This window comes from Sander vitreus, chromosome 19 (genome assembly GCF_031162955.1).
Source record: "Sander vitreus isolate 19-12246 chromosome 19, sanVit1, whole genome shotgun sequence".
In the NCBI taxonomy this organism is placed as follows: domain Eukaryota; kingdom Metazoa; phylum Chordata; class Actinopteri; order Perciformes; family Percidae; genus Sander; species Sander vitreus.
Genome location: NC_135873.1, coordinates 957572 through 982815, shown reverse-complemented (window position 1 = coordinate 982815; position 25244 = coordinate 957572). Strand labels below are relative to the sequence as shown.

The 25244-nt window shown below is 41.6% G+C and overlaps 2 protein-coding genes across 2 annotated transcripts in view; one reads left to right on the top strand and one right to left on the bottom strand.

The window, feature by feature from the left end:
* Positions 1 to 9005, bottom strand: part of col4a5 (collagen, type IV, alpha 5 (Alport syndrome)) — an 85597-nt gene extending 76592 nt beyond the window's left edge. Inside the window, 1 exon segment of the mRNA XM_078275672.1 lies at positions 8675 to 9005. Within this exon segment, the coding sequence (XP_078131798.1) occupies positions 8675 to 8764 (90 nt within the window). The 5' untranslated portion in view covers positions 8765 to 9005.
* A 2540-nt stretch (positions 9006 to 11545) lies between these two features.
* Positions 11546 to 25244, top strand: part of col4a6 (collagen, type IV, alpha 6) — a 154780-nt gene continuing 141081 nt past the window's right edge. Inside the window, 3 exon segments of the mRNA XM_078276515.1 lie at positions 11546 to 11644; positions 11840 to 11955; positions 12144 to 12189. Of these exon segments, the coding sequence (XP_078132641.1) occupies positions 11945 to 11955; positions 12144 to 12189 (57 nt within the window). The 5' untranslated portion in view covers positions 11546 to 11644; positions 11840 to 11944.

The following is a 25244-nucleotide window of genomic DNA, read 5'->3' as shown; positions in this document are numbered from 1 at the left end:
AACTGAGATATAGACACCCGTAGGCAATGTAGGCAAGCTTACACCCATCTCTTACAAAAGAGTTTATTTATCATTTACTCAAAGTGATTCTCTACATATCCTCTGTGGAGAAAAGATCAGCAGGCCTATCTTCAAATACCAAACATCGAGTTGATAAAAGCATTAAAGATTATCCAACCACAGCTTCAACTTTCTCAAATGGTCTTAATTGGACTTTCCTGAGTGCTTTCCATTTCAAAAAAAATAATTTGAAAAGCAGACTTACAATTGACAAATCAACCAGCCGATTGACGTCCATGAAGTCCTTTCTCCTGTGACATTGAAACCGATGTCCAAGAGTTGAAACTTAAAGTTGGATATGTCAATGTCCGTTTAAAACTAATACAACAAAATAACAGTTCTTTTAATCTTACCACATTATCACCATACACGTAACCACGGTCAAAAAAACTGTGACCTTGCTGTACAGCCGTACCAATTAGGCCACATTTGAATAAACGTTATTAGCGTCACACGCTGGTCGCCAGTGAAATGGCTCCAACAGTTACTACATACATAGGCCCTGTTCAGACCTGGCATTAACATGCGTCGTCCAGGCATACCTAATCTCCCAAGAGGTTTGACATGCTCGTAAAACATCTCTAAGAGCTTTTAGAAATTTCCAGACATCGTGGACGAAGCCAGCTAACGTGATTTGAGAACGCTACGCTTTAAGCAGAAGAGGTCAGTTGATTAGGCGGTCCTTCGGTGGGACCCAGACCACAAGATCTCAATTCATCCTCAAAGTGTCTCGGGTGCGTTCACACCTGTACTTAGAGCTGCACTCTTGTGATCGGATCACCCAAGACGCACATTAATGCCAGGTCTGAACACGGCCATACATTCAAAGAAGTCTCTTAAACATTAATCTGTAACATCATTCAGCTCTACAGCCACAAAGAGAGCTCTGCTTTAATCTGGATATTCTCCCTGCCCTTCAAAGAAAAGGTTCCCTCAAACCTTTAAGTAATCTCTGCTTAACCCTCCAGATTAGAAGATCGGAGATTCCTGATTTTTATAACCCCAAAGAGGTTTCAAGAATCTTTAAGTCCCTCACAGACTGGTTAAAGCTTCGGTCATGTGGGGAGCCGTGACTATGTAGCATGACTTGAGCTAGTCGTAACAAAGTAAAAAGTAGGTTAAGACTGCATGGGGGTGTGGTTAGTGATGAGAGTCAAAATATAATCATAATAATGGGTGGATGGATGGATGGGTGGGTGGGTGGATGGATGGATGGGTGGGTGGGTGGGTGGATAGATGGATAGATGGGTGGATGGATGGGTGGGTGGGGATTGGAAGGGATGGATGGATGGGATGGAATGGATGGATGGATTGGATGGATGGATGGGTGGGTGGGTGGGTGGGTGGATGGATGATGGCTAGGATGGAATAGATGGATAGATGGGTGGGTGGATGGGTGGGTGGGATGGAATGGATGGGTGGGGATTGGAAGGGATGGATGGAATGGATGGATTGGATGGGTGGATGGATGGATGATGGCTAGGATGGAATAGATGGATGGATGGATGGATAGATGGATGGGTGGGTGGATAGGTGGGTGGGATGGATGGGTGGGGGAATGGTGGAAAAAGACCAAGCTGACCTTTAAAGCCTCAAAGCAAACAGTGAGCGATAGAAGTGAGGGATGGAGTAAATAAAGAAGTCTCTAACAAACACACCGTGTTTACCCTCCTCTTAATACTGAAAGGGGGAGGAGGGGGGAGGGCAGAGGGGTTGATAATGAAGTTTCAGAGTAAGTGACAGAAAAAGACGTCTTGTGCAAAGAGATTAAATGACATTATAACCCCAGTCAGCCGACAAAGAGTGACCGTCCTGCGGCGACGTTGTTAAGTTTAGGCACCAAAACAACTAGTTAGGATTAGAGAAAAGATTCTGGTTTGGGTTAAAACACCAGTCACCTTAAGTACAGTAGTACTCCCGGGACACAAACCTGCGTGAAAGTCTTGTGTTTTCCCCTTAAAAGTCCCATATCAATGTTCATTTTGAGTTTCACACTTGTATTTGGGGTTTTGTATGTTTTAATGTTGAAAAAAACACTTTATTTTTCTCATACTGTCTGTCTGGATATACCTGTATTTTGTTAAAGAAGGAAAAGTAACTCGCAATACTCAAAACTATCGAATAATCACAATAAATGAAAATCGCAACACAAATCCACAAATCGGCACCCATGTATCGTGAAAGAATCGAATCGGGGCAAAAAAAAAAAGCATATCATCTGTCCCAGCCCTAACTTCCAATGCTGCTTCTTCCGGCTGTAAAAGCGAGTGAGAGTGAGTGATGAAGAGGAGGATGGATTGTGGTAATTAGCTGTCTAAACATTTGGGGTTAGCTCTCATTGACTGTTGTGCACCTGTTAATCCCAACGGCATCTTCAGCTCATTGACACCACGGTGTGAGTTCTACCGGGGAAACACACACACACACACACACACACACACACACACACACACACACACACACACACACACACACACACACACACACTTCCTTTACAATGGGTAACTATATATAAAGGAGGTAAAGATGTTTAAGGAGCCCTTCTCTCAAAGCAGGCAAGAAAACGATGGAATTTGTCTTCGAGAACAGACACAAAGGGAAGGAAGAGAGAGAGAGAGATGGGGGAGAAAAAAAGAAAAGGGAGGGAGATACAGTCAGAAAGGGAGGAGGATAGATGTACGTTGGGATAAGTTTAAGAAAGAGAGCAAAACTGCTTTTGATTATTCAGTTTAGGCAGGATATCTCAAAGGTTTAAAACGACTAATTCTCTAACAGTAGTTCAGGAGCTTTTTGGACATTGAGGTGAGATTTTTCATCTTTTTTTAAACTTTGGCTCACGACACCTGGATTATTTTTCGGCATGAAGCTGCAGTGATGCCTAAACTGGCGAAACATCTTTCGGTTCAGACACTTTTTTTTATATAATTATATTATAATAATTGCAATGAAAGATTTCTGGAATATAAGTGTAATTTAAGTTAAATCTTCCGTGTCTCTCTTTGGCACTCACAGCAAAAAGTGAGAAGAATAGATGGGGGGGGGGAAGAGAAGATGAAAGAAAAGAAAAGTAGAGTCCAAACGACAGTAGACGAAGAAAATCATAAAAACCAACAAAGACGAGAGAAAACGGCTCAAATGCAGCTCTGCAGTGTTCGCTAACGTCACAGATTTAATCTTCGCCGCAGTATGAGGATGTTATGGCTAACACACAAACACAGACACACACACACGCACACACACACACACACAAACACAGACACACACACACACACAGGTTGCTTCACCTTTGACGTGACCCACATCCCAGGTGGAGGGGTGCGTGTGTGTGCGTGCGTGTGTGTGTGTGCGTGCATGTGTGTGCGTGTGTGTGTGTGTGTGTGTGTGTGTGTGTGTGTGTGTGCTCACACGAAAGCATGCATCAAATTAAGAGTGTGTTTGTGGTTGCACGGCATGACGGGTTCTAAGGAAAACCTCCAGGTATACATTACCGCTGAACTCCCTCACCTGGCTGAATGGAGATTCATATCTGGGCGAGGATTAATACCACACACACACACACACACACACACACACACACACACACACACACGACCAGCTAAACAGTGATATATTAGACATAGGGATGTCACGATGTCATTTTTATACGTCCTAGGGCGTAATCTACTTCAGATTTCACTTGTTTGACTTCAGACGTCACTACTTCTTAGATCATTTATTTGAATAGATTTTTTTCTACTTAGTTAGTTATTTTGATGTGGGAAGTCAATGATTACCAGCTGATTGAGAGTGGGAGGCTCTTCGCACACGCGTGTGCTGTATTTTAAATTGTACGTGCAGTTATCTTTATTCTCACTGTCCTGTGAAAACCATGCATCTCCAAACGTCAACTTCACATCACCTATAAGAAAGAAAACAGCCTTTTTTAAAGCTGATTTTAAGGGGGTTTACCTACCAGCAGTAGGAGAGATTTACACTTCTTTCATATTTCAAACTTCACCATTTTCAGTTTTTTTTTTTTTTTTTTCTGTGAACAGTGATGATAAAGGCAAGCTGCATTCCTGAGGAAATATTTGGTGGATTTGGTCTCACACACACACACACACACACACACACACACACACACACACATACAGACTCCACTAGGGGGCCTCAGAGAGAGACCTGCTGCAGCTCAGGTGTGTGTGTGTGTGTGTGTGTGTGTGTGTGTGTGTGTGTGTGTGTGTCTGCATGCGTGCATGCGTGTCAGCGTGCTGTGTGCGTGTGTTTTTGTGTGTGTTTGTGTGCGTGCATGTGTGTGTGTATGTGTGTGAATGTGCGGGTGTGCATGCATGCGGGTGTGTGTGCATGCGTGTGTGTTTTTGTGCGTGTGTGCATGCAGGTCTGTGTGTGCGTGCGTGCGTGTGTGTGAATGTGTGTGTGTGTGTGTGCGTGCATGTTTGTGCATGTGTGTGTGTGTGCATGTGTGTTTTTGTGCGTGTGTGCGTGCACACGTGCATGCGGGTCTGTGTGCGTGTGTGTGACTTGCATCACCTCTCCATATGTAGACTGTAAGACTGTAAGACTCTGAAAAAACTTTACGAAAGATTAAAGTCTGACACCATCTCACATCTATTAGTCACAGACTAGAAGATTTGACTACCAAGACTTAAAAGTTACAAACATATCAAACCCGTCTGATTTGGTCGAAGCGTCTAGACGGGAAAAAGACTGACTTAAAGGGGCTGACACACAGAGCCGATTATCGGCCGTAGGACAGTCTGGCGAGGTCAGTGACTCGAGTCTGTTCCGTGTGTTCCGTGCCGTCGTCCGTCCGAGGGGCCGTCTGCCTTCATTTTGGCCGACCCGACACGCTCAGTCGGAGACAGGGCAGTCGGGACTCACCCAGAAATGGCGAGCGGATGAGTCTCTCAAAATCTGACGAAAATCTTTTAAACTTTGTCGATCTGAGATGAAGACAGATTCAGCAACTGCACGGCCTATTTCTCGCTTCAAATGTGTTCAGAAACACGTTTCGGTGAACTATTTCAGTACAATATGAGATCGTATTCTGAACGAGCCGCCATGACAGTCTGTCTTTGAATTTCCGGAGAAAAAAAGAACCACGTGACACGTTCGTCCAATCAGCTGCCGGTTTTCGTTTTCTGGGAAACAATACAGAGAAGCGCCGCCTGCTGCTATGGAGACGTATTACGCGCAGAGCGTACGCTCAAGTCGGCGTCGCCTCAGTGTGTTTTGAGGCATTTTTTTGGACCTCGGGGACCCGACTGATCAGTCCGACTGGCTTTTCTGCCGACGGTCGGCCGTCTGGTTGGTTTGTAACAGCTCTAAGACAGGTGCTCGATATGAGGAAAATATGCGACAACGTTGAATATCGTAATAACGATATCACTTGCGATCAATAAACAGATATTAAAGTGTACTCAGTTCTGCCTTTCTGCTGCTGTCAGTATTCTGCTAAAATACAACTAATTGAACATTGAATTGCACATAAAAGGCTCCACTAAAAAAAAGACAGTTACATCTTGAAGTGCAGTTTTCTGCTGAAAAAAAAAATCTCTTGAGTGTCTTTCGCAATATGTCGCAGCCTTTTCACAATGTGTGTGTTGCGCAAGTTGATACCGCGCCGACGATAAAAAAACAATTGATTGTGCAGCCCTGCGCCTTACGCCAAACATTTAAGACGGCGGGCGCGTGCCCCCGACTTTCACAAGACTCGTGATTTCATTCTGATATTGGAAACTTGTCCACCACGGTGGAATCGCTTGAAAAGTCATTTTAGGTGTAAAGTCGGCATCGCTAGCTTTTCCCCGAGCCTGATCAAACTCCAAAATCAACTGATGAAGGCTGTGAGACGTGGTTGAAAGCCATTAAGTCGACCAAACATCTGTTCCCAGAGTCAGGACTGGACTTTTTGTTTGCTGTCCTCGACCCATCTTCGCCCTCTCCCCCTCTGGACTACCTCTTTTCCCCCTCGTCCTCTCCAAAGAGGGCGGGGTCAGCCACATTCCTATAGGTACAAAGTGAACCCTCCCCTCTATCACCATGGCAACGATAACAGCCACTCAGTAACGCCAACACCTCCAAACACTCCTTTAACTCAGCTGTCTGTATAGTGACGCCCAACATTGTTCCAGAGCAACATGTAGAGAGATAATTTGGCCCTTAAGTGGAAATATTTCTCAAGTCGCTCGTGAAAACATACCTACACTCACTTGTTTCGGTGCTTGAAATGAGTTTACAAAAGTCTGGGGTTCACAAAAGTAGCGTGATATATGAATAAAATAGTAACTAAATGTCTAAAATGACATTTTGTAATATCGCTTTTTGAGTAGGAGCGTTGTCAAACACCGGTTGGATGCGCCGTTGCGTCTTTTGTCCTCAAAGGGTTAAATAGCCTAAAAACTTGATTGACTTAATGAAATAACGCCATACAAACATAGGATTCAGGATTGTCAAAAAGTCCTCATACCACACTTATTATTATATTATAGATATTAAACTTTGAGCAGACTCACCGTCCCCTCATAGTCTGACTTAGACCTCACTCTGAACTTATTAAAAGTGGTGTTAAGAGCCTAAACACCTGACTGTGTGCTCTGTTAGGTAATGAGGAACATAGGATGCAAGTATATAAAAGACTACTGAATGATTTGGAACATTCAAAGTTCTCGTACTGGCAGAAAACGGGGACAGATGGGAGGACTTAGATATACAGCGGTGGAAGAAGTACTCAGATCCTTTACTCAAGTACTAATAGTACACTGTAAAAAATACTCTGTTCCAAGTAAAAGTCCTGCATTGAAAATGTTACTTGCGTAAAAAGTATGTAAGCATCATCAGGAAAATGTACTTAAAGTATTAAAAGTAAAAGGTACTCAATGCAGAAAAATCCTCCCATTGTAGAAAGTGTAAAGGATCCAAACAGCTGTGTGTTTAATGGTCTAATCATGTCAGCTGGACTTGTAGGTCTATATATTGTTGGCTAGTTTATAATAAAACATCTGATTTTATAAACTACATGTGTTTTGTGTGCAAACATCTGAATGTGTAAAGTAACTAGTAACTAAAGCTGTCAGATTGATGTAGTGGAGTAAAAAGTACAACATTTCTCTCTGAAATGTAGCGGAGTAGAAGTTGGAAGAGCCATGAAAAGAAAAGACTCAAGTAAAGTACAAGTACGTCAACATTTGCACTTAAGTACAGTACTTGAGTAAATGTACTTAGTTACATTCCACCACTGATGCCATACAAAGTGATAAACAGAAAGTGTGCAGGCCTGATTGGACACGCCTTGTGGGTGGGCGGGATCGTGTGCATCAGCGTGCATCTAAAGCCCTCATGAATTATTAATGAAGTGTGAATATTCATCAGCCTGTTGGAATATTACATTGCTTACTCGGACTGCGACTTTGATTATGCATCGGGGATGTCAGCCTTTACAGAGCTGCAGCCACAAGTTTAGGAATCAGAGTGAGAAGGGCTGAAGTTAGTAGTTATGGACCCAAACACGCACGCCCTCCTGGATCTCTGCTCCTGATACATCTCTAGTGCAAGGAGGCATTTTCACCTTGATGCAAATGATAATAGAGCCACTGAAAGTCGTGTTTCTGCTCCTGCACAGAATCCAAGCGATAAAGCAATACAAAGCTGGATTTTATGTGGTCTAATATCTATACTTCAACATGCGCCAGGGACCAGCTAGGGGCTGTCAACATAAAACACACCTGCAGGGGAGAGACACCTAAAAAAAGAAAAATAAAAAAAATAAAAAAATTGAAATTTCGAAAAAAGAAATATCACATGCCCGCTCTTCTGGGATGCAAATGGTTGTTAACCAAACGAAATGACGCACACCGTGGTTTAGATAAGAGCGTTATTATCACTGACAAAGCAAAAATGTTGCAGTTAACTTCAATATTTTAAGAAGAAGCGCGCCGCACACGCACACGCACACACACACACACACCAACGAGTTTAAGAGACACACACACACACACACACACACACACACACACACACACACACACACACACACACGTCAACGAGTTTAAGAGTCAAATATACCAAAGACTACTAGATTACAAGACAGATGCAGGAATGATACCGAGATTAAAAGGCAGATGCAGGCTGAGCAAAGTGCACCGTGGTCGGCGTGTTGCTACAGGTTGCCTCCTGCTGCAGAGAACAGGGAGGAAGAAACGTGATGCCCACGGAACGGGACACACACTCCGTCCGATTCTTCCCACCAAACTACAAAGCAGAGCTCGCGGGTTCCCCGTCGTTTTAAAAGCTCAGCCCAAAAAGGTGTGTAGCCTATATAAGTGGATGTGATTGTTGTCATTGCAATAGGGGGTAACTGGATTATTATTATTATTATTATTATTATTATTATTATTATTAGAGCAGAAGGATAAGCACTTGTTATAAAGCAGCCTCTCTATTTATAAACCCGCTGTGGGAGCCGGTGGTGTCCCGGCGCCGGCTTACTGAGAGCAGCGGCTCTCTCGGCTTCTTCGTGCGGGGTAATAGGCTATATCTCGCGGGGCAAAAAAAGCCGCTATAGAAGGCTTTATATGTCTGCAAAAAAAGGAAAGAAAGTGGAAAACGCACTTACCGCAGAGTCGGATCGCTGCACCGCGACGCTCAGGGCGAGGAAGAGCAGAGGCACGGCGAGCTGTCGCAGGCTCTTCAAGTCTTTATTCATCTTGGGGGGAATAAAACAAGGGTCCGCCTGCGTTAACACTCACAAACTTAACGGCTCTCTACTCGCGTGTCATAGCCCTGCTTCCCCCCCCCCTGCACACTTGATTCTCGGCGAAACAGAAATAATAAGAAAAGGCACTTCTTTCTCGGCGTGTTGGCTGGCTGTTGTTGCGCTTGCAAGAGGCTCCCAGTGGTCCTGGCTGGCTCTAGCACCGTGCGCCTCTGCTGTCCCCCTCTCAAACTTTTTCTCTCCTCGACTTGCAAACCTGCCCAGCCGGATCTACTTCCAACACCCAGGGCGCACGTATATTAGCTCCCCCTGCACCTACACCAAGACAGACAATTCACCTCAAAAATAAAAGTCTCTCTGATTTGCATCTTAAAATGTGGTCCGAACTTGTAATCAATGCGTGACATTTCAGTCTAGACGACGATATGTTTTTAGATTCTTTCCAATTTCTAAAAGAATTGAATAATGTTAGGCCCTCGCAAGCGCGGATGGATATGGTGCCTCCCCAATACCTACCCAACGCCTGAGGCTACGCAAAAAAAGCGTTGACATTAAACCTTTATTTGACATTTTCTATAGGCCCGGACATGTTGCATTCCTGCCAGATTATGAAAGGCCAAATTCTCACTTTTGACTCCTGACAGAGGGATGCTGCTGGCAAAATGGAACAAATTAAGAAATAACTTTTTTTCAAACAAAGTAGGCTACATCATCCTTTCTTTCTCATTTTCTTCCATTCCTTTTAAATTGGGTGTGAATATAGAGGGTTATAGTGAAAGTTATGTTCACAGCTGCTGATACTGACTATAATATCTAAAACTTTATGGATGAGATCATCCTAACAGCCATCCAAACCTCCTAAAACGCACATGAAAGTCACATACTGACATTTCAGTTGCACATTTTCTTTTCTTATAATGTAACATTGTATAATGGAATATGTAATGTTCATGGCAATAAGCCCTGAAAGCACGAAAACAATTAAAATGCAGATAACATCCTGTATGGGGGCAAGAAGTTGTAAGAGTAACCAGCAGTTAATGATCTGTTTCACAAGTTTCACTCTCTCTCTTTCTCTCTCTTCTTGCTTGTGATCTTAAATACTTTTCTTTTTCGTACTCTGAGACAATTTCAGAGCCGAATTTCAAATATCTTAAAGACAACTTTTGCAGGTTTGGTTTACCAGATTAGAGTAATAGCGTTGTTGACTTGTGCTTGCTGAGGTTTAAGAGCAACATGTCTGTTCTTTTAGGCCCTGTGAAGTGTAAAGGTGGAATGTAACTAAGTACATTTACTCAAGTACTGTGCTTAAGTACAACTTTGAGTTTTCGTGCCACTTTCTACTTCTACTCCGCTACATTTCAGACAAAAAAAATTGTACTTTTTGAATTTACGTCACGTACATAACATAACATAACATAACATATGTAAACGTAGGCCTACTTATGTTACCCAAACCATGATCTTCTACGGAAACCTAACCAAGTAGTTTAGTAGTTTCAATTCACAGCGTTAACCACGTGTTTAAAACTGCAGCCTTTTCGCAACGTGTGCCTCTCGTCGGTACTTGTTGAAACAAACGTACTCCAGGAGAAACTATGTTTCCCTCATAACGCAGTTTAGTTGTATGTAAACATATGTTTTGGGTGACAGGGTTGTTATAACTGGTGGAGACAAGATCTGGAAACTCTGCAAAGATGATCGTGACTTAAGAATTGAATGAACCAGTTTGAAGAAAGTTTTGTGCTTTTCATGTTTGAACTATTTCTGCAATTTGGGCTTAGGGTTAGGGATAAGGTTGGGGACATAGATAATGTAGGGAATACACTGATTAATGCAGCAATGACAATAGATATGCCTTCAAATTCCTACGTCAAAGTGCAAAACTCAGTAGATCCCAGGAAGAATCCCTGTGGTACACCGCGGCTAAAAACAAACTGCAGAGAAGAACAACGAGGCCTTTATGTAAGACATTATATATTTTAAACAGCAACATGAGTGTAATGTCAACCAAATCTATAAGTAGATTAATTAACATGTTGTAATAAACTCTGGTGAATGCTAACTCAGGTCAAGTTGTACTAAAATAGAACATTCAAGAGCTAAAAGAGGCCTGTTTGCAACTTGAGTAACTCTGTGTCTGCACCATGTTTAGAGCAGTAGCTCAGGACTGAGGTGTTAAAACAAAGTCTTTTTTAAATTTGATCTCACTATGGATATAAATATGACCCTGACAACACAGAGCTGTGAGAATCCTGTAATATATTTATGGGATCCTTTTTTAATTTAAAGAAAAACAATGTGTTAATTGCAAATGTATATGATACACAACAGAAATATCATGCAACCCCAGGAGATTAAATAAAGTGTACTGTTTAGTAGCAGATTTAACATAATGTAATATGACAAATATATTGGTTGTATGGGTGCTAATATTACATAAAGTATCATAAAGTCACTTTAAACTACAGTCATTATTAAGACTAACCTTTTTAGGGACATTATGTTGATATTATGGGGGATACCTTAAATACAATGTTCATATATGTTTCATAATTGAGTATTATAGACATAAAGGTCTTTATAATATCTTTAATAGTGACATGTTTTCTTAAATTTTTTTGCTTTTCTTGCATGAATTAAAACCAAATAAATACTTTCTCCGGGTAGAAGTGCCTCCTTCGCTGCACCAAACAGTTTGAAGAGGTCATGGCTCTGTGTGCGTGGGTAAAAGCTCCTGTTGTAGCCAAAAGGTATGGAGGCATGAATGACATGTGTTGGCCCCTCCTCTCCCTGCTGCTGTGGTGCGCTGGCTGAGTTGAAGCGCAACAACCCGGAGAGCGCAGCAGCGACTTCACCGCTGCAACTTTGGTGAGTTGGATAAGCTCTCATTTTACGACAGAAATCACCCACAGAAAGAGGGGTTTTACGTGCAGGTTGTGTTTAAATGCGTGAAGCCGTGTGCGTGTGTGTGTGTTTGTATGTGTGTATAAATACGGGTTGTGTTTGGCGGTGGGACTACTTTATCTCTCTCTTTCTCTGTGTCTGACTCCGGGTGGATGACAGGTTTTTTTTTTGGAGCCGTCGATGAGCGCGTTTGAAGTGCCTTGTTGGTGAAGACAAGGGGATCGAGTCTAGAGCTGCGGTTCCCCCTCTGCCAGTCCGATCAAAATGAAATTCCTGTAAGTTATTTCCCCTCTTAGAAATCACGCTCCAAACGTTATTTCTTTCCAATTTTCGGCTTTGCAAGCAGCCGCGGCGCTGGTTGCGCCTTCTGTAGCGAGATGAGCCGAGCTCCGGCGGAATTTAGGCTATAATCACTGGGGGAAGAAAACAAACAAACTAACTCAAATGTTTATTTCTCTGGCAGGATTTGTGTGATAGCAGTCGCCTTGGCCGTGGGATCTGCGCACGGAGTAAGTCCCGTTTGCTTATTTTACACTCCTCCAGGTGAAGTGGCTCTCCACTCGGTTAATTTAGAGCGCAGATGTAACAAGATGAAGCTGGACCTTTTTTTTCATTCAGTTGCAGGAGAAGATACTGTTCATGAAAGTGTTACACGTACATGTCTCAGCTGTCCTAATATGAACACCAAAGCCACTTTAAAAAAAAACAAAAAAAAAAGAGACAATTTAGCACAGATTGTTGCATTATGTATACGTTAATATGTGTCTAACGTGACTTGATGTCCATATCAGAGACGTGCCCTCTGCACAGGTCTCCTACATGTTATCCCTCCACGCGTCACGTTGTGGGTGTCTTCAGCATGCGAAGACACGTTTCTGAATACTTTTTGAGTCACTCTACAAGTCTTTAAGGACACTTCAGTCAGTGTTTTGCAGTTCTTTTTATTGTCATTTAATAGAAAACTGATAAGCCAACTCTCTTAAAAACTCTCTCTGGATGTCTTGAAACTGGAGGTTTTATAAGTAGCCCGAGGGACTGAAAAAAAAGCAGTTCATATTTGAGTGGGCCCGCTCAGAGTCATTTGCAATTCAAACCCCGCCTCGCTGATGAATATTTAAATTAGGGAGATTATTGGGGCAACTTTTTCCAAGCCACACCTATAAGACTTCCTACAGCTGCGGGACACATCTGCAGCAGCAAGACGTGTGCAAGTAAACAGGGATTATTTCTTTCTTTGCACCGCTCAAAAGTGCATCCTTTTAAACCTTTTCTATTTTAATTTATGCATCAGTATATTTGGGGCTGATTTGAAGGCAGCTTTTTAAAGTCCTGCAAAGAATGTTTCTTATGCATACAGTAGAAAACTCTGAAACGACTTTGAAAAGATAGAAGTCTGACACCATGTCACATCTTAAGACAATCTGTCATAATGTCCCTGAGTTTTTAGTCTCAGACTAGAAGATTTTACTACTACTTCTACTACTACTACTACTACTAAGACTTCAAATGTACGATAATATCCAACACGTTTGATTTTGTCGGAACGTCAAGACGAGAAAAAGACTGATTTAAGATTAGATTAGATTCAAGTTTATTGTCATTGTGCAGAGTACAAGTACAAAGACAATGAAATGCAGTTTGCGTCCAACCAGAAGTGCAAAAAGAGCAGAAAAGTGCAATACGATATACAAAATATAGACAGGTATAGACAGGTGGTGCATACACAGGACAAGACATATAGTGCAGTGTAGACAGTAGTATACAGTTGGTTTACAGAAGGTGATTTAGAGTTATATAAATTAGATATAAATATGTGCAGTGTATTAGCAGTTACCTTACAAGAGCAGAATAAATATGGCTATGTGATATGAACAATGTATGAACAACATGTACAGATATGTGCAGCTCGGGCTGAGTTTTATGACCATCTTACACCAAACGATTGAGACGACGGGAGAGCGCCCCGACTCTAGCAAGACTCTCAGGATTTCATTCCGATATTGGAAATTTGTCCGCGACAGTGGAATCGCTTGAAAAGTCGTTTGGTGAAACGTCGGCACTAGTTTCTTATTTTATTCTTAATTTATTTTCTCAAATCTTACTTTTAAACCCAATCCAAACACACGATGCAGTAACATTTGTAGAGGATTAATATGAAAACTTTGTGCAGTGACAAATGACTGATAATATATTCCAACATATACACACTGAACCATGGAAAACTATAGCGTCACTGTCCAGTGAAAAGCATGTACAGGCTATCTCAAGTTTAATTTAACACTTTACTTTAACCCTCCCTATTCAGCATTTATAAGCACTATGTAAACATTTCATAAATGGTTTATAACACACTCTAATGTGAGGCTGTTCTCCCCCCGAAAAACGCTCCTAGAGGTCGTTTGTTCCAGCAGCAATTACGACCTATACTTATGTTTCTAGTGGCGACGCCCTCTAGTGGCCGGAATAGTTCTGACGGGACCAAAGCAGGAGAGCAGGGTTCGAGTCCCATTTTGAAAATAAAAGTACGTCATTTTAACGTCAGGTTTAGTATCCCGTGCATAACCGGAAGTGTCTGAGTTGAACTCAAACCACGATCTTTTTCTAAACTTAACTAAGTAGTTTTTGAGCCTAAACATAACCAAACTTCGACCATTTCACAACTTTAAAGATGTGATTAAAAACCGCGCGACCTTTACGTCCAAAACCGCAACCGGCGCTTTCTGGTTTTCAGAAATGAGGATGGAAAAAAACACTCCTGTGGGTCGTATTAGAGAGTAGGAACAAACGACTAGATCGTTGTGTGATTTGGAGGACTTGTTGTAGTATGTAGGTGTATGCCGCTAAAATGAAATTTTAAGTGTTTATAAATGTAAGTGTTACAATATTATCATCCCATATCTGTTATATAGGCCTACAACTAGTCTACATTATGTTATAAATTAGTATTTCTCAAACGTTGGTTCGTGAGTAGATTTGGTAAAATATCACAGTTCTAATTAAATAAACCTAAATGTAAATGTTAACATTATTATTTGAATTGGCTGTTTTCTCTCCGTGATGTCGGACGTCGGCAATGAAGCCGACTGTTTTTGCGACAGTGCCTCCAAGTTACGTCACAAACGATCAATGTGACATTTGAAGGAAATGCAGAGGAATAAAGTTTACGGTTTACCGTCGACTGACGAGGTGAATCGATGGCTTCGGACAGACATTGCTTCCTTGCTGTCTCAGCGTACGCAGCACCATTCTTCAGAGACAACGAGTGAGTAAGCTACTTGTAGAAAACTGAGGAGGCCTTTGGACACTTGGTCAGGTGCCTTTGGCGTTGTTATTGATGCTAAAAGTCTCCTTTAGCGTCATATCTAAATGCCCTTTATCTAAACGCGCTTGGTCGGGACTATTGCCGTCACTTTTGACGCAGTTAGGTTAAGGAAAAGGTCGTGGGTGGGCTTACGTTTCCATGATACGCGGGAAGAACAGGGCGGTTGGGTTTAGGAAAAGAAGAACGGACGGTTGGGTTTAGGAAACGTGACACACGGGACACGAACCCCGGTCTCTGGGGTGAAAGTCCTGTGTTATTTGACCCCTCCACCACCTCAACCAACCTCCCTATGCAGATTTTCGGCCTTTCATACTAATCGCTACCGTAGTCCCTCTTAGTGCTACGTCATCTTAAAACCCCGTGTAGCTGCTGCTCTCCCCGGTGCGTTCTACAAACACGCTGAAGGATGCTTTTTGCGTCGCTTCTGACGCTGACAGCCACTGCCCAAGTGTCCGTATTTTACGAGTTCGGAGTGAGAACGGGTTGTTTTGGGGGATATTCTGGCAGTTAGGTGGTCCGTGAGTTTTTTTTCTTCATTGGATAAGTAGTCTTTGGTCTGAAAAACTTTAGGACACACTGTTATAAATGATTGGAAAGGTTTATATACAGCTTATAAATTCTACAGTAGAGGGGGGTGAAAGTGTTTTCAATACTTTATTGAGACACAGACCAGCCATCTGTGATGACAAGGGTCAGGTTAAGTTGTGAAGAGAAGAGTCAATGCAGCACTACAGCGATTACTCCCACATTAGAATAACAAAGAGCAGCGGTGCTGTTTGATGGTGCCATTCAGACTGATAGGGGGCAACATGGCATTTTTCTTGTTAGTTGGGCAGGGCTTTTGGTTGAGGAGGATCAAAACTGTTAGCTATATCTCTCATAACATCTGTGCAGCATTTCCCTGATGTTTGGGGGAAAGCTCCCAAAACTTTAATTTTACTCTTAAATTTCTTTTTAAAGTAACAGCGTTAGGTTTGGTGTCCTCTGAAAACTTCATCAGATTTCATCCAGTAGTGATAAAAAACTACTTTATCCAAAGTGTCTTATAATCAGTGGTGGAAGAGGTATTCAGGTTCCTGTCTCAGGCAGTCATTGCCCCCCTAGATATCGGCTTTAGCTCCTTGATGACCCATTGATTATGTCTTCGCAGTCTAGCTCGTTCAGCAGCTGCTCCTCCACGATTGCTAGCTTGTCCCGTTTGGGTACTTTTTTCTTGCGTTTTTAGCATTCTTTCTTCTCTTTTTTGGCTTTTTAGGGATTCTTTGCCCACTCATCTGTCTCCTGCTCAATTACATTTCACATTTTTCACAAGTTCTTCAGCGGGTAAAATATGCTTTGCCTGGGAGCGTGGCGCCACAAAAGTAGCAATACTTCAATATAAAAATTACAAAAAGTTACTAGTAAAAGTCACTTTTAAATGGTGCTTAAGTGAAATTAAAGACGTATCCAGAAGAATGTACTTAAAGTATCAAAAGTAGAAGTACTCATTATGCAGTCATGTTTTATATATTTTCTCATTGAAATAATATGTACGTAGTACTTTAGTTAATTTTAACAACTTGATATATTAGTTGGTAGTTGAATCTATACCATCCTATTTTTATGTTTAAGTTGGTTTTTACATGTAAAAGTATACAACGTAACTAGTAATTAAGGCTGTAAAGTAAATGAAATGGAGGGAAAAAAAGCAATATCTGGTGTAGAAAGATATATAAAGTTGCATTTAATGATAATACTCAAGTAGAAATTGCACTTGAAGGAGTAAATGTACAAACCCCAATTCCAGTGAAGTTGGGACATTGTGTAAAATGTAAATGAAAACAGAATACAATGATTTGCAAATCCTTTTCAACTAGGGCTGTGTATTGGCAAGAATTTAGCGATACGATACGTATCACGATACATGGGTCACAATTCAATATATTGCAATATATTGTGATACTGTGTGTAAGGCAATATATTGGGATTTTTTAAAGTATAATTTTAGAAAAACTAATATTTAAAAAAAAAGACATGATGTTCATAAAAGTCCAAGAAGTTTACTTTCGGTAAACAATTCAGTACACAGAAAATCAAACTGCCAGTTTGGGATTGTGGTTCACAGGTTCTTAGTGAGCTAATGTTTATATGCTAAAGTAGGCCAAAGGTCAGCTACACTGTTAGCTTCTAGCAAAAAGTCAGGCACTGCTAGGCACTGCTAGGCACTGCTAGGCACTGTTAGGCACTGCTAGGCACTGTTAGGCACTGCTAGGCAAGGACACTAGTGGTGCGTTAGGGTAGCTAGCGGTAGGGGGCTTAAACACAACATAAACGTGAACCACTGTCTTACATGAATATTTTTGAACATTTAAAAAAAATACGATGTTGCCTTTTTGAAAATCGATACAGTATTGCAAAATAAAATATCGCAATACTCAAGTGTATCGATTTTTTCTTACACCCCTATTTTCAACCTATATTTAATTGAATAAACTACAAAGACAATATATTTAATTTTTAAACTGATACACTTTTTGCACATATTCACTCATTTTGAATTTGATGCCTGCAACACATATCAAAAAAGCTTGGACAGGGGCATGTTTACCACTGTGTTACCTCACCTTTTCTTTTAACAACACTCAATAAGCATTTGGGAACTAAGGACACTTATTGTTGAAGCTTTGTAGGGTTAGGGTATGGCTCTTCTTTCCCATTCTTGCTTGTTTGTATTTAGCTACATTCAACAACTGCTTATAATATCCTAATTTCACGACGTTTCAGGCACGTGGTGCAAAAATGAACCTTTGACGAACTTCATCAGGGACTCAAACCCTCAACCATCTGCCAGCCGACGTTGTCGTTGGTGGTGACAAAGACGCTGACGGGGAAACATAAAAGCGAATCAGCAGCAAAAAGTTTCCTGCGTCTCAATAGAACTCATCTGATGGAGTTGCATTGACTTTGAATTGACTCCTCCGCCCACTTCCCACCTCCCTGTTGTTTTGTGTTGTATTTGTGTGTGTGTGGGGGTGGCTGAGTGGATAGATACGTGTGTGTGTGTGTGTGTGTTGAGTGACTGACAGATGATCATTGGGTGGTCTGGGCTGCTGTAACCTTGGTAACTGTGTCTTTTTGGGCATCGCCGTGGTGAGGCAGTGGTCCAACCCAGAGTTACAGTATGTGTTTTTGGCTGGATTGAAAAGGTCTTTATTAGGGGCTATCAGTGTAATCAGATAAGACTAAATGCACACATACCTGTGTTGACATAAAGTTAGGTTGAAGTACATTTGTAACTTACTGTAACTTTGTACAGACATAAGAACTTAGCCTATGTTTCTTTCTTTGCAAACAACAGCAAATTTGCTAGAACATGTTATACAGAAGTTGTATATCTTCAAATGTGCTTTATACAGGAATGGATGGTCTTAAATTTGGTGAAAGTGTAAACTGGGATTATTTTGTATTAAAGTTACTGTTCTGAATATCTTACAGTTCCCGTTTTCCAAGGAATTTGGCCCAAAGCTTGCACACATTAGTGTTATCTTGCAACAAAACAGCATTAGCACTTAGCAGCAGCTAACATTGGAACAATACTGTAATATATACAGTAATATACCATTTAGAATGTTAGTTGACACTAGTGGAAGTTGGAGGGAAAGCAAATTAAAAATGGCAAAAATATGTTGATTACAAAACGTAAGCCAGATGTTGCAACTCCCAGTTTATTTATTTTCTGTTTTGGATAAAAATAGTTGAGTTTTGTGTTTAGCTTGGTAGCTAGCTAACCATAGTATCTGTTTATCAATTAGTTAGCATGTCAAGAAGAAGCCAGCTTTGGGAGTGTCTAGGAGAAGTGTGTTAGCATTGTTCAGCTTGTGAGTTTGCTAGCTAGTTATGATGCTAAACAAACCGTTTGTTCAGGCTACCTGGACTGACTCTTCTAAGCTACAACTGCTACCAGGAGGTAAGAGCTAAACACATTATATTAACTAGCCATATTAACCTACAGAAAATGTGGAAGTATGTGTTTCCTTTGGAGTAGCGTGGTGGTATTGTTTAGCTTGTCAGTTAGCAAGTTTACTGGCTAGTTATGATGCTAAAACCGACCGAGTTTGTTCAGGCTAACTGAGCTGATTCTTCTCGAGCTACAAGCTGCAGTGTTACCAGTTTATTGAGCCACATTGCCCTATAGTACAGTTAAAAAAAATATGTGTATCTTTTGGACTACTTAACTTTATTTTTTATCATTATCAATCAAACCTTAACCCACAGCAATTCTTTTAGGTAGCTCACTTTTTTTCTTTCTTTTTTTTTAGCCTGGTTGTTATTTTGATTGATTTTTTTTTTTTTTTTTTAAATGATGTTTCAGTGAACATCCAGTGAGAGCCAGAAGTGTCTGTAGGGGTTGACGCAGCTGTTGGCACAGGGAAAACATCACACCCGGGTGTGGAGGAATGGTGAGGAGAGGGGAGGAGGCATGACGGGAAGGAGAGGACGGAGTCAAAGGTTAAAGCGAGTGATTCTATACAACAGTACCTGGACGGTTAGGAAATGTACTCTCAACATTTGTTGGAATGCAAGATGGATGGGTTGTACACATTTGTATCTATCTGTTTAATCTCAGTCTGGTGACAAATGAGGGTTTTAAGTTCGACACCCTTGGATATGTTGTATGTGCGTAGCACATGGCACAAATAGAAACTTGTGTCCTCCTTTGGCAAGTAGACGTCACCATTGTAGCCTTAATGGATCGTACTGGGTTTTTGCAAGTGTTATCCCTGTTTGATCTATTTTTCCGACTGTTTCGCATGCCCACTGGTTTCCATTTATGTTTGTGTGATATGACAATCAATTAGCACTCTTGAGTCTTCCTTGAGATGTCTAATTCATCACCGTGATCATGAAGTCTGCATTACAATAACTGTCAGGAAATAGTGAAAAGTTGTCATCATAATTTCCCAAAACCAAAGGTGAAGTATTCCCCAAAAAAACACATTCAAGTTACATTCATGTACAGCTAAAATAATCATCAAATCTTCACATTTGAAAAGCTGTAACCAGCAAATGCTTGACATTTTTTCTTAAAAAAAAAAAAAGAAATGAAATTTGGAGTATATGGCCTTAAAATATGCAAAAGCACTGGAATGAGTGTATGAGGTACATAAAATGCATCTGTATATCGGTCAAACAACACAAGTGTGGAAGAAATATTTGAGCATATCTAGATACTTCTCTTGTAGTTTTTGGAATATTTGGTTTTGCAACAAAGTGAAGTTGCACAGTTGGGGATTCTTGGAGATAAATTGATGTGATGAAGCTGCTGAGATGCATTTAACTCCAGATTGTTGCAAATTCTGCTGAAAACATGCACACTGACAAACGTTGCCGGGTCATCCATTAACTCCCCCTCTCCTCTCATCCCTCCCCCCCTGTCTTGAATTCCTCCAGAGCTTGGCAGGACTTGTCAGGCTGTCTCCTACTCCCTGCAGGTGCTATAGGCTGCAACATTCCACAAACGCTAAGTGAGGTGACTGATCACTGCTTGATTTGTGGTTGCTAGACCCTCCCCAACTCAACTGAGTCCCCCACCACCACCTTCCTTTCCCTTCTGCCCTCCTCCCTCCATCCCAAACCGTCATTACCCCCTCCCACCCCCTCTTCCTATCACTCTTTGCCCGTTACTGCGTCCACAAGTCAGACAATCCATTACAAGTTGATTTGTGGTTTGATTTGTGAGTGGTGGTCTCCCAACAACCTCTTCACCCTTCTTATCTCTTATCTTCCCTCTTTTTCAACACTTTCAATGCTCTGGACACAGGAGCTCTGTTGACCTAAAACAATCTGCAAATATATTGATAATCAATCAAACATTTTTTCATCATTTTTCAAGCAAAATAGCCTAATGTTTACTGCTTCCAGTTGCTTAAATGTGAGGATTTGCTGCTGTTCTTTGTCATATTTGATAGTAAACTTTTTTGGTTTTGGACTGTTAAATAGAACAAGTCATTTGCAGATGCCACTTTGGTCTCCGGGACAATAAAATAAATGTTTATAGTCAAATAATTGATTGATAAATTGAGAAAATATTCATGTGATTCATTGAAACTGAAACTAATTGTTAGTTGCAGCCCCAGGTATCTGCATGTTAGTCCTAAGTCCATCGTCTACGGCTTCTGATTCATTATGTGCATCTCAAACATCGATTAAATCGAGTTTATTTTTCTGCTGTAGAAAAGAAGGTGTTTAAGCACCAAAACCACATAATTATGGTACGGACAGACGTGTCAAACCGAATTAATCCTACTTTATTACTTCACTCTTGGGTTAAAATATGTAAGGGTTTCCACGTGTGTTGGTTTAAACATCAGTATGTTCCTGGGTGTGTAGAAGGCGCTGTGCTGTAGTTTACATTCTCCAAAGGCTCTTGCCTGGAAACAAGAATGAACGCTGATGATTTGGGTCAGGATGAGATTAGTCAGGTTTATGAAAAAGTTCTGACGTTGTTTTGAAATGTGATTTGGCAACAAAAAAAAAAGCCCACTGGCAAATCCGGAGTGTGTGTGTGTGTGTGTGTGTGTGTGTGTGTGTGTGTTTGATGTGACTGAGGCTACATTTACATTGCTACGTTTTGGTTTTTAAGCTGAGTTTTGAGCCAAAAGCAATCTCCGCGCACACGTGTTTTTAGCTGCAGTAGAACAACTAATCTCCGTTTAAACAAACACTCCCAAACCGCACATCTCATCAACATTCTCCTATACTGGGCATGCGTGTGCCGGGGTAAATAGGAGGCAGTGTGTGTACTCCGCCCCGTTGCTGGTAGTTGCCATGGCAGCGTTAGTAGCTTAGTCTTAGAGAACGAGACGGCGTGACCCAATCAGGAGGCGAAGCGTTGGCGTCAGTGTCGGTGTTGCCAAAGGTGTCCGTTTGTGGCCGTCGAGACTGAAACATAACCCCGCAGATTCCAAACCAAAACGGGTCAGAAGTCTTTTCAAATGTCTCCGGTTTAGGGGCTCGGAAACACCAGAGCAGGGAGAAGATAGTCGTTTTTAAACCAAAAGGTCGCAGTGTAAACGTAGCCTGGGTCACGCTGCTCTGTCTCAGTTTGTGGTGCATGTCATGTGTCTGGAGGAGTCGGGATGCAAATGTCTCTTTCCTTTACATCATTTTATCTCTCCCTTTTACTTCTTTCACTACCTTTAATTCACCTTCTGTGCAACTTTGTGCATTCAAACTCTCTTTCCCGTTTACTCTCTCAGCATAAAACCTAATTTCTTTGCGTGTTTTCAAAGCTGGAATATCCCTTTTCATTCCTCCCCTCCAGTTTCCCCCTACTTTTCTCTCTCTGTAGTTTCATCAGAGGAACATACTTTGTCAGTAAGTGCATTAGTGAGCCTACAAACTACACATAGCAGGTTTAACGTACCGTTGAAAAGCCCCTGCTATTCCTCTCCCACGCCCACAGTTAAGACTCTGCTACCTGTGTGGTGCTTCCATGCGTTTGTGCATGTTTCCCAGCCCCATAAAATCCTATATGTCTCTGTGTATGTGTATGTTGTTAGTGCAGGTGGGATAAAGGGTTGTTTTTAGGGGAAATACCCTCGCCAAAACCGTTTTAAGAGGACACATTGGCTTTTAATGCCACAGCAGTGGTAGACAAATAAAGCTAATCGGCAGTCAGAGGAGACTAATGTGTGAAACCAAATATCAAGTATGTAGAAAGAGACGTTCAGGCGAAAAAAATTCACTGAATGAAATCTAGCACGAAGAACAGCGAGTGATCGATTTTTGTTTAACTTCCCACGTCAGGTGAAAAAAATCTACATTTTGTTCTTTTGGACGTACGTAATGTTTGGCTAGAATTATTAGCTTTCCATCCAAAGACAATACAATACACAGAACCTTGTGTGGGCCAGGATTATAACTCTGAGGAATGTTACGCAATCTCTGTGATGCTCCAATCCTAAAAAACATTTGTTAGAACATCCAAACACAACAGAGTGAGTAAGGTGCATGTAACTGTCGACAGATGGTGCCTGGTGATTTTAATTGGTAAAAGTGTTTGCGTTGCGCAATCCTCCTAAAAGAAATTCCACCTGTCATGCTTTCGCATCCATCCATCATTCCATGTATTCCCTGGAATGAACTCCGTCTTTTCTAAGTCTTGTGTACCGGTATGAACAGTTTTTCCGGTGCAGATGTGGAGCTGCTTGTTTGGAAATGATCGATGAAGATGATTCAAATTCATTCATTGTAATCAATCTGATATCTGACTTGGTTGTTGCACCTCTTCAACAGCTCCTAAAATGTTGATTAGATCAGCTATTTTCTGCTCTCTGTTTGTTGCATTCTGACTTTATTTGTGTGCTTTAGCAGCTGATATGGCACTGAAGGCGGAATTTTGATGTTGAATTCATCAAATATATTGGTTTGTGTTGAGCCAATTTAAAAGATTGTGGCAACACACCCCCCCACACCATCTCTCTATTGACGAAGCACACGCTGTCAGTTTGTCCCCCGATTGGTCGCGGTGAACTCCAGGGGTCAGAGGTCGTCAGAGCACAAAGGCAGTGGGGGGCTCTCGGCCGTGGCGTTGGCTTAACATTCCACCGCCCCGCTCTCCAGATTTGTTTGTCGCACTTTGTCTTTTGCTTTTCTGCCTCCCGTGAAAGGAAGACGAGCAAAAACACCTCAGATGGAGAGGGAGAGTAGGGGGGAGTCAGAGGGGACAGAAGGAGGGAGTTGTTCTATCTACGTCAGAGGTGGAAAGAGTACAACAATATTCTACTTAGATTGAACGCTGATGATATGGGTTTTTACTTTGATGAACTTTTACTTAAGTACAAGTAAAACTACTGAGAATATATATAAGAATCTACTCAGAAGTAAAAGTAAGAAGTAGAAGTTACTTAGTTACTTTTTAACAGCGGGGGGGGTTTACTAATTATATTTCTTTAACTAAATCACAGTCTTTTGCGACTTGATAAGGGCACAAAGCCGCTTTCGCTTTGAGTTTGTCGACAGATACTTTGCTAAATCAATCAATTTTTTTTTACTCCGTAACAGATGTGATTGGAATTGGTTACGTTCCACCTGTGATCTATGTGCCGGCCCCGGGAGGATAGGTCTTTGCCTGTCAGAGAGAGCTGAGGTGGGGCAGTGTTTGGCTGGCGGGATGCTCGGTGGGAGAGCTGTCTTAGCTTGTCGGACGTGCCCTGTCCTTTCTCCTTAATGCCATCGCTCCCCTCAGGGCTGTTTTCACTTCAGAATGATTACGCTTCCAATCTACTTCGCCCCACTTGTTGGGTTTTCTCTTCTGTACATCTTGTCTTTCATTCTTCCTTTTTCTTGCTTAATTTTGCATATCTTGTCCCTTTCAAACTCTCCACTCGTCGCTCGTTTCTTTACTCTTGCATTGCCAGACCTTCCTCCACAGCGCTGTGGAGGAGGGTCTGGCTAGACCACACAGCATTCTGGGATGGGAGAAAAACGTTGCTCTGGTTTATTGGCATTTCTTTCAACCAATCACAATTGTCATGGGCGGCGCTAAGCACCGGAAGGAGCAACAGTGCCTCTGCAAAATAGCCTCGGGAAGGAACTTGTTTTGGTGGAACGTGTACGTTCAAAAGTTGTTTTAGTCGTGCAACAGAAAACTCAGAATGGACAGATAGTCTAGCAGGTGGCTTGTGTCCCGGAGGTAAAATGCCCCACAACCACAACGTTGGGGGATCAATCCCAGGTCGTCCGGCCACATGTCAAAGTGTCCCTGAGCAAGACATTGAACCCTTGTTGTTGATATGGTGATAGGAAAAAAGAGCAATGGTGCCAAATGTCCCTCATCTTTGTGTTAGATGTGGACAAATATGGCAACTTGAACCTGCAGTTATCAATATTAACAAAGGATTAGATGACTTTGTGTGATGTTAGAGGGCTGCCACAGAGAATACCCTCAGCTGTACGAGGCGTTTTAGCGTCTTTGTATGACGTACACAGGGGGAACGCTTCAGTCAAGGCTTTACGTTTTTTTGTGTAAAGTTTCATCAGGATTTTCTAACAGAAACCTTTTATGGCTGATGTTCAATCAATCAATCAATCAATCAATCAATCAGTCAACATTAATTTGTATACTGTACCGCTTTACAGCAACCAGCAGGTAAGTGCTATACATCAAGGACAAGAATTAAACAACATAGCGTACGATAAAAAGAATAAAACATAGAATACAGTTTGTGTTGATGTTGATTTTACAATGGAAACCATGTC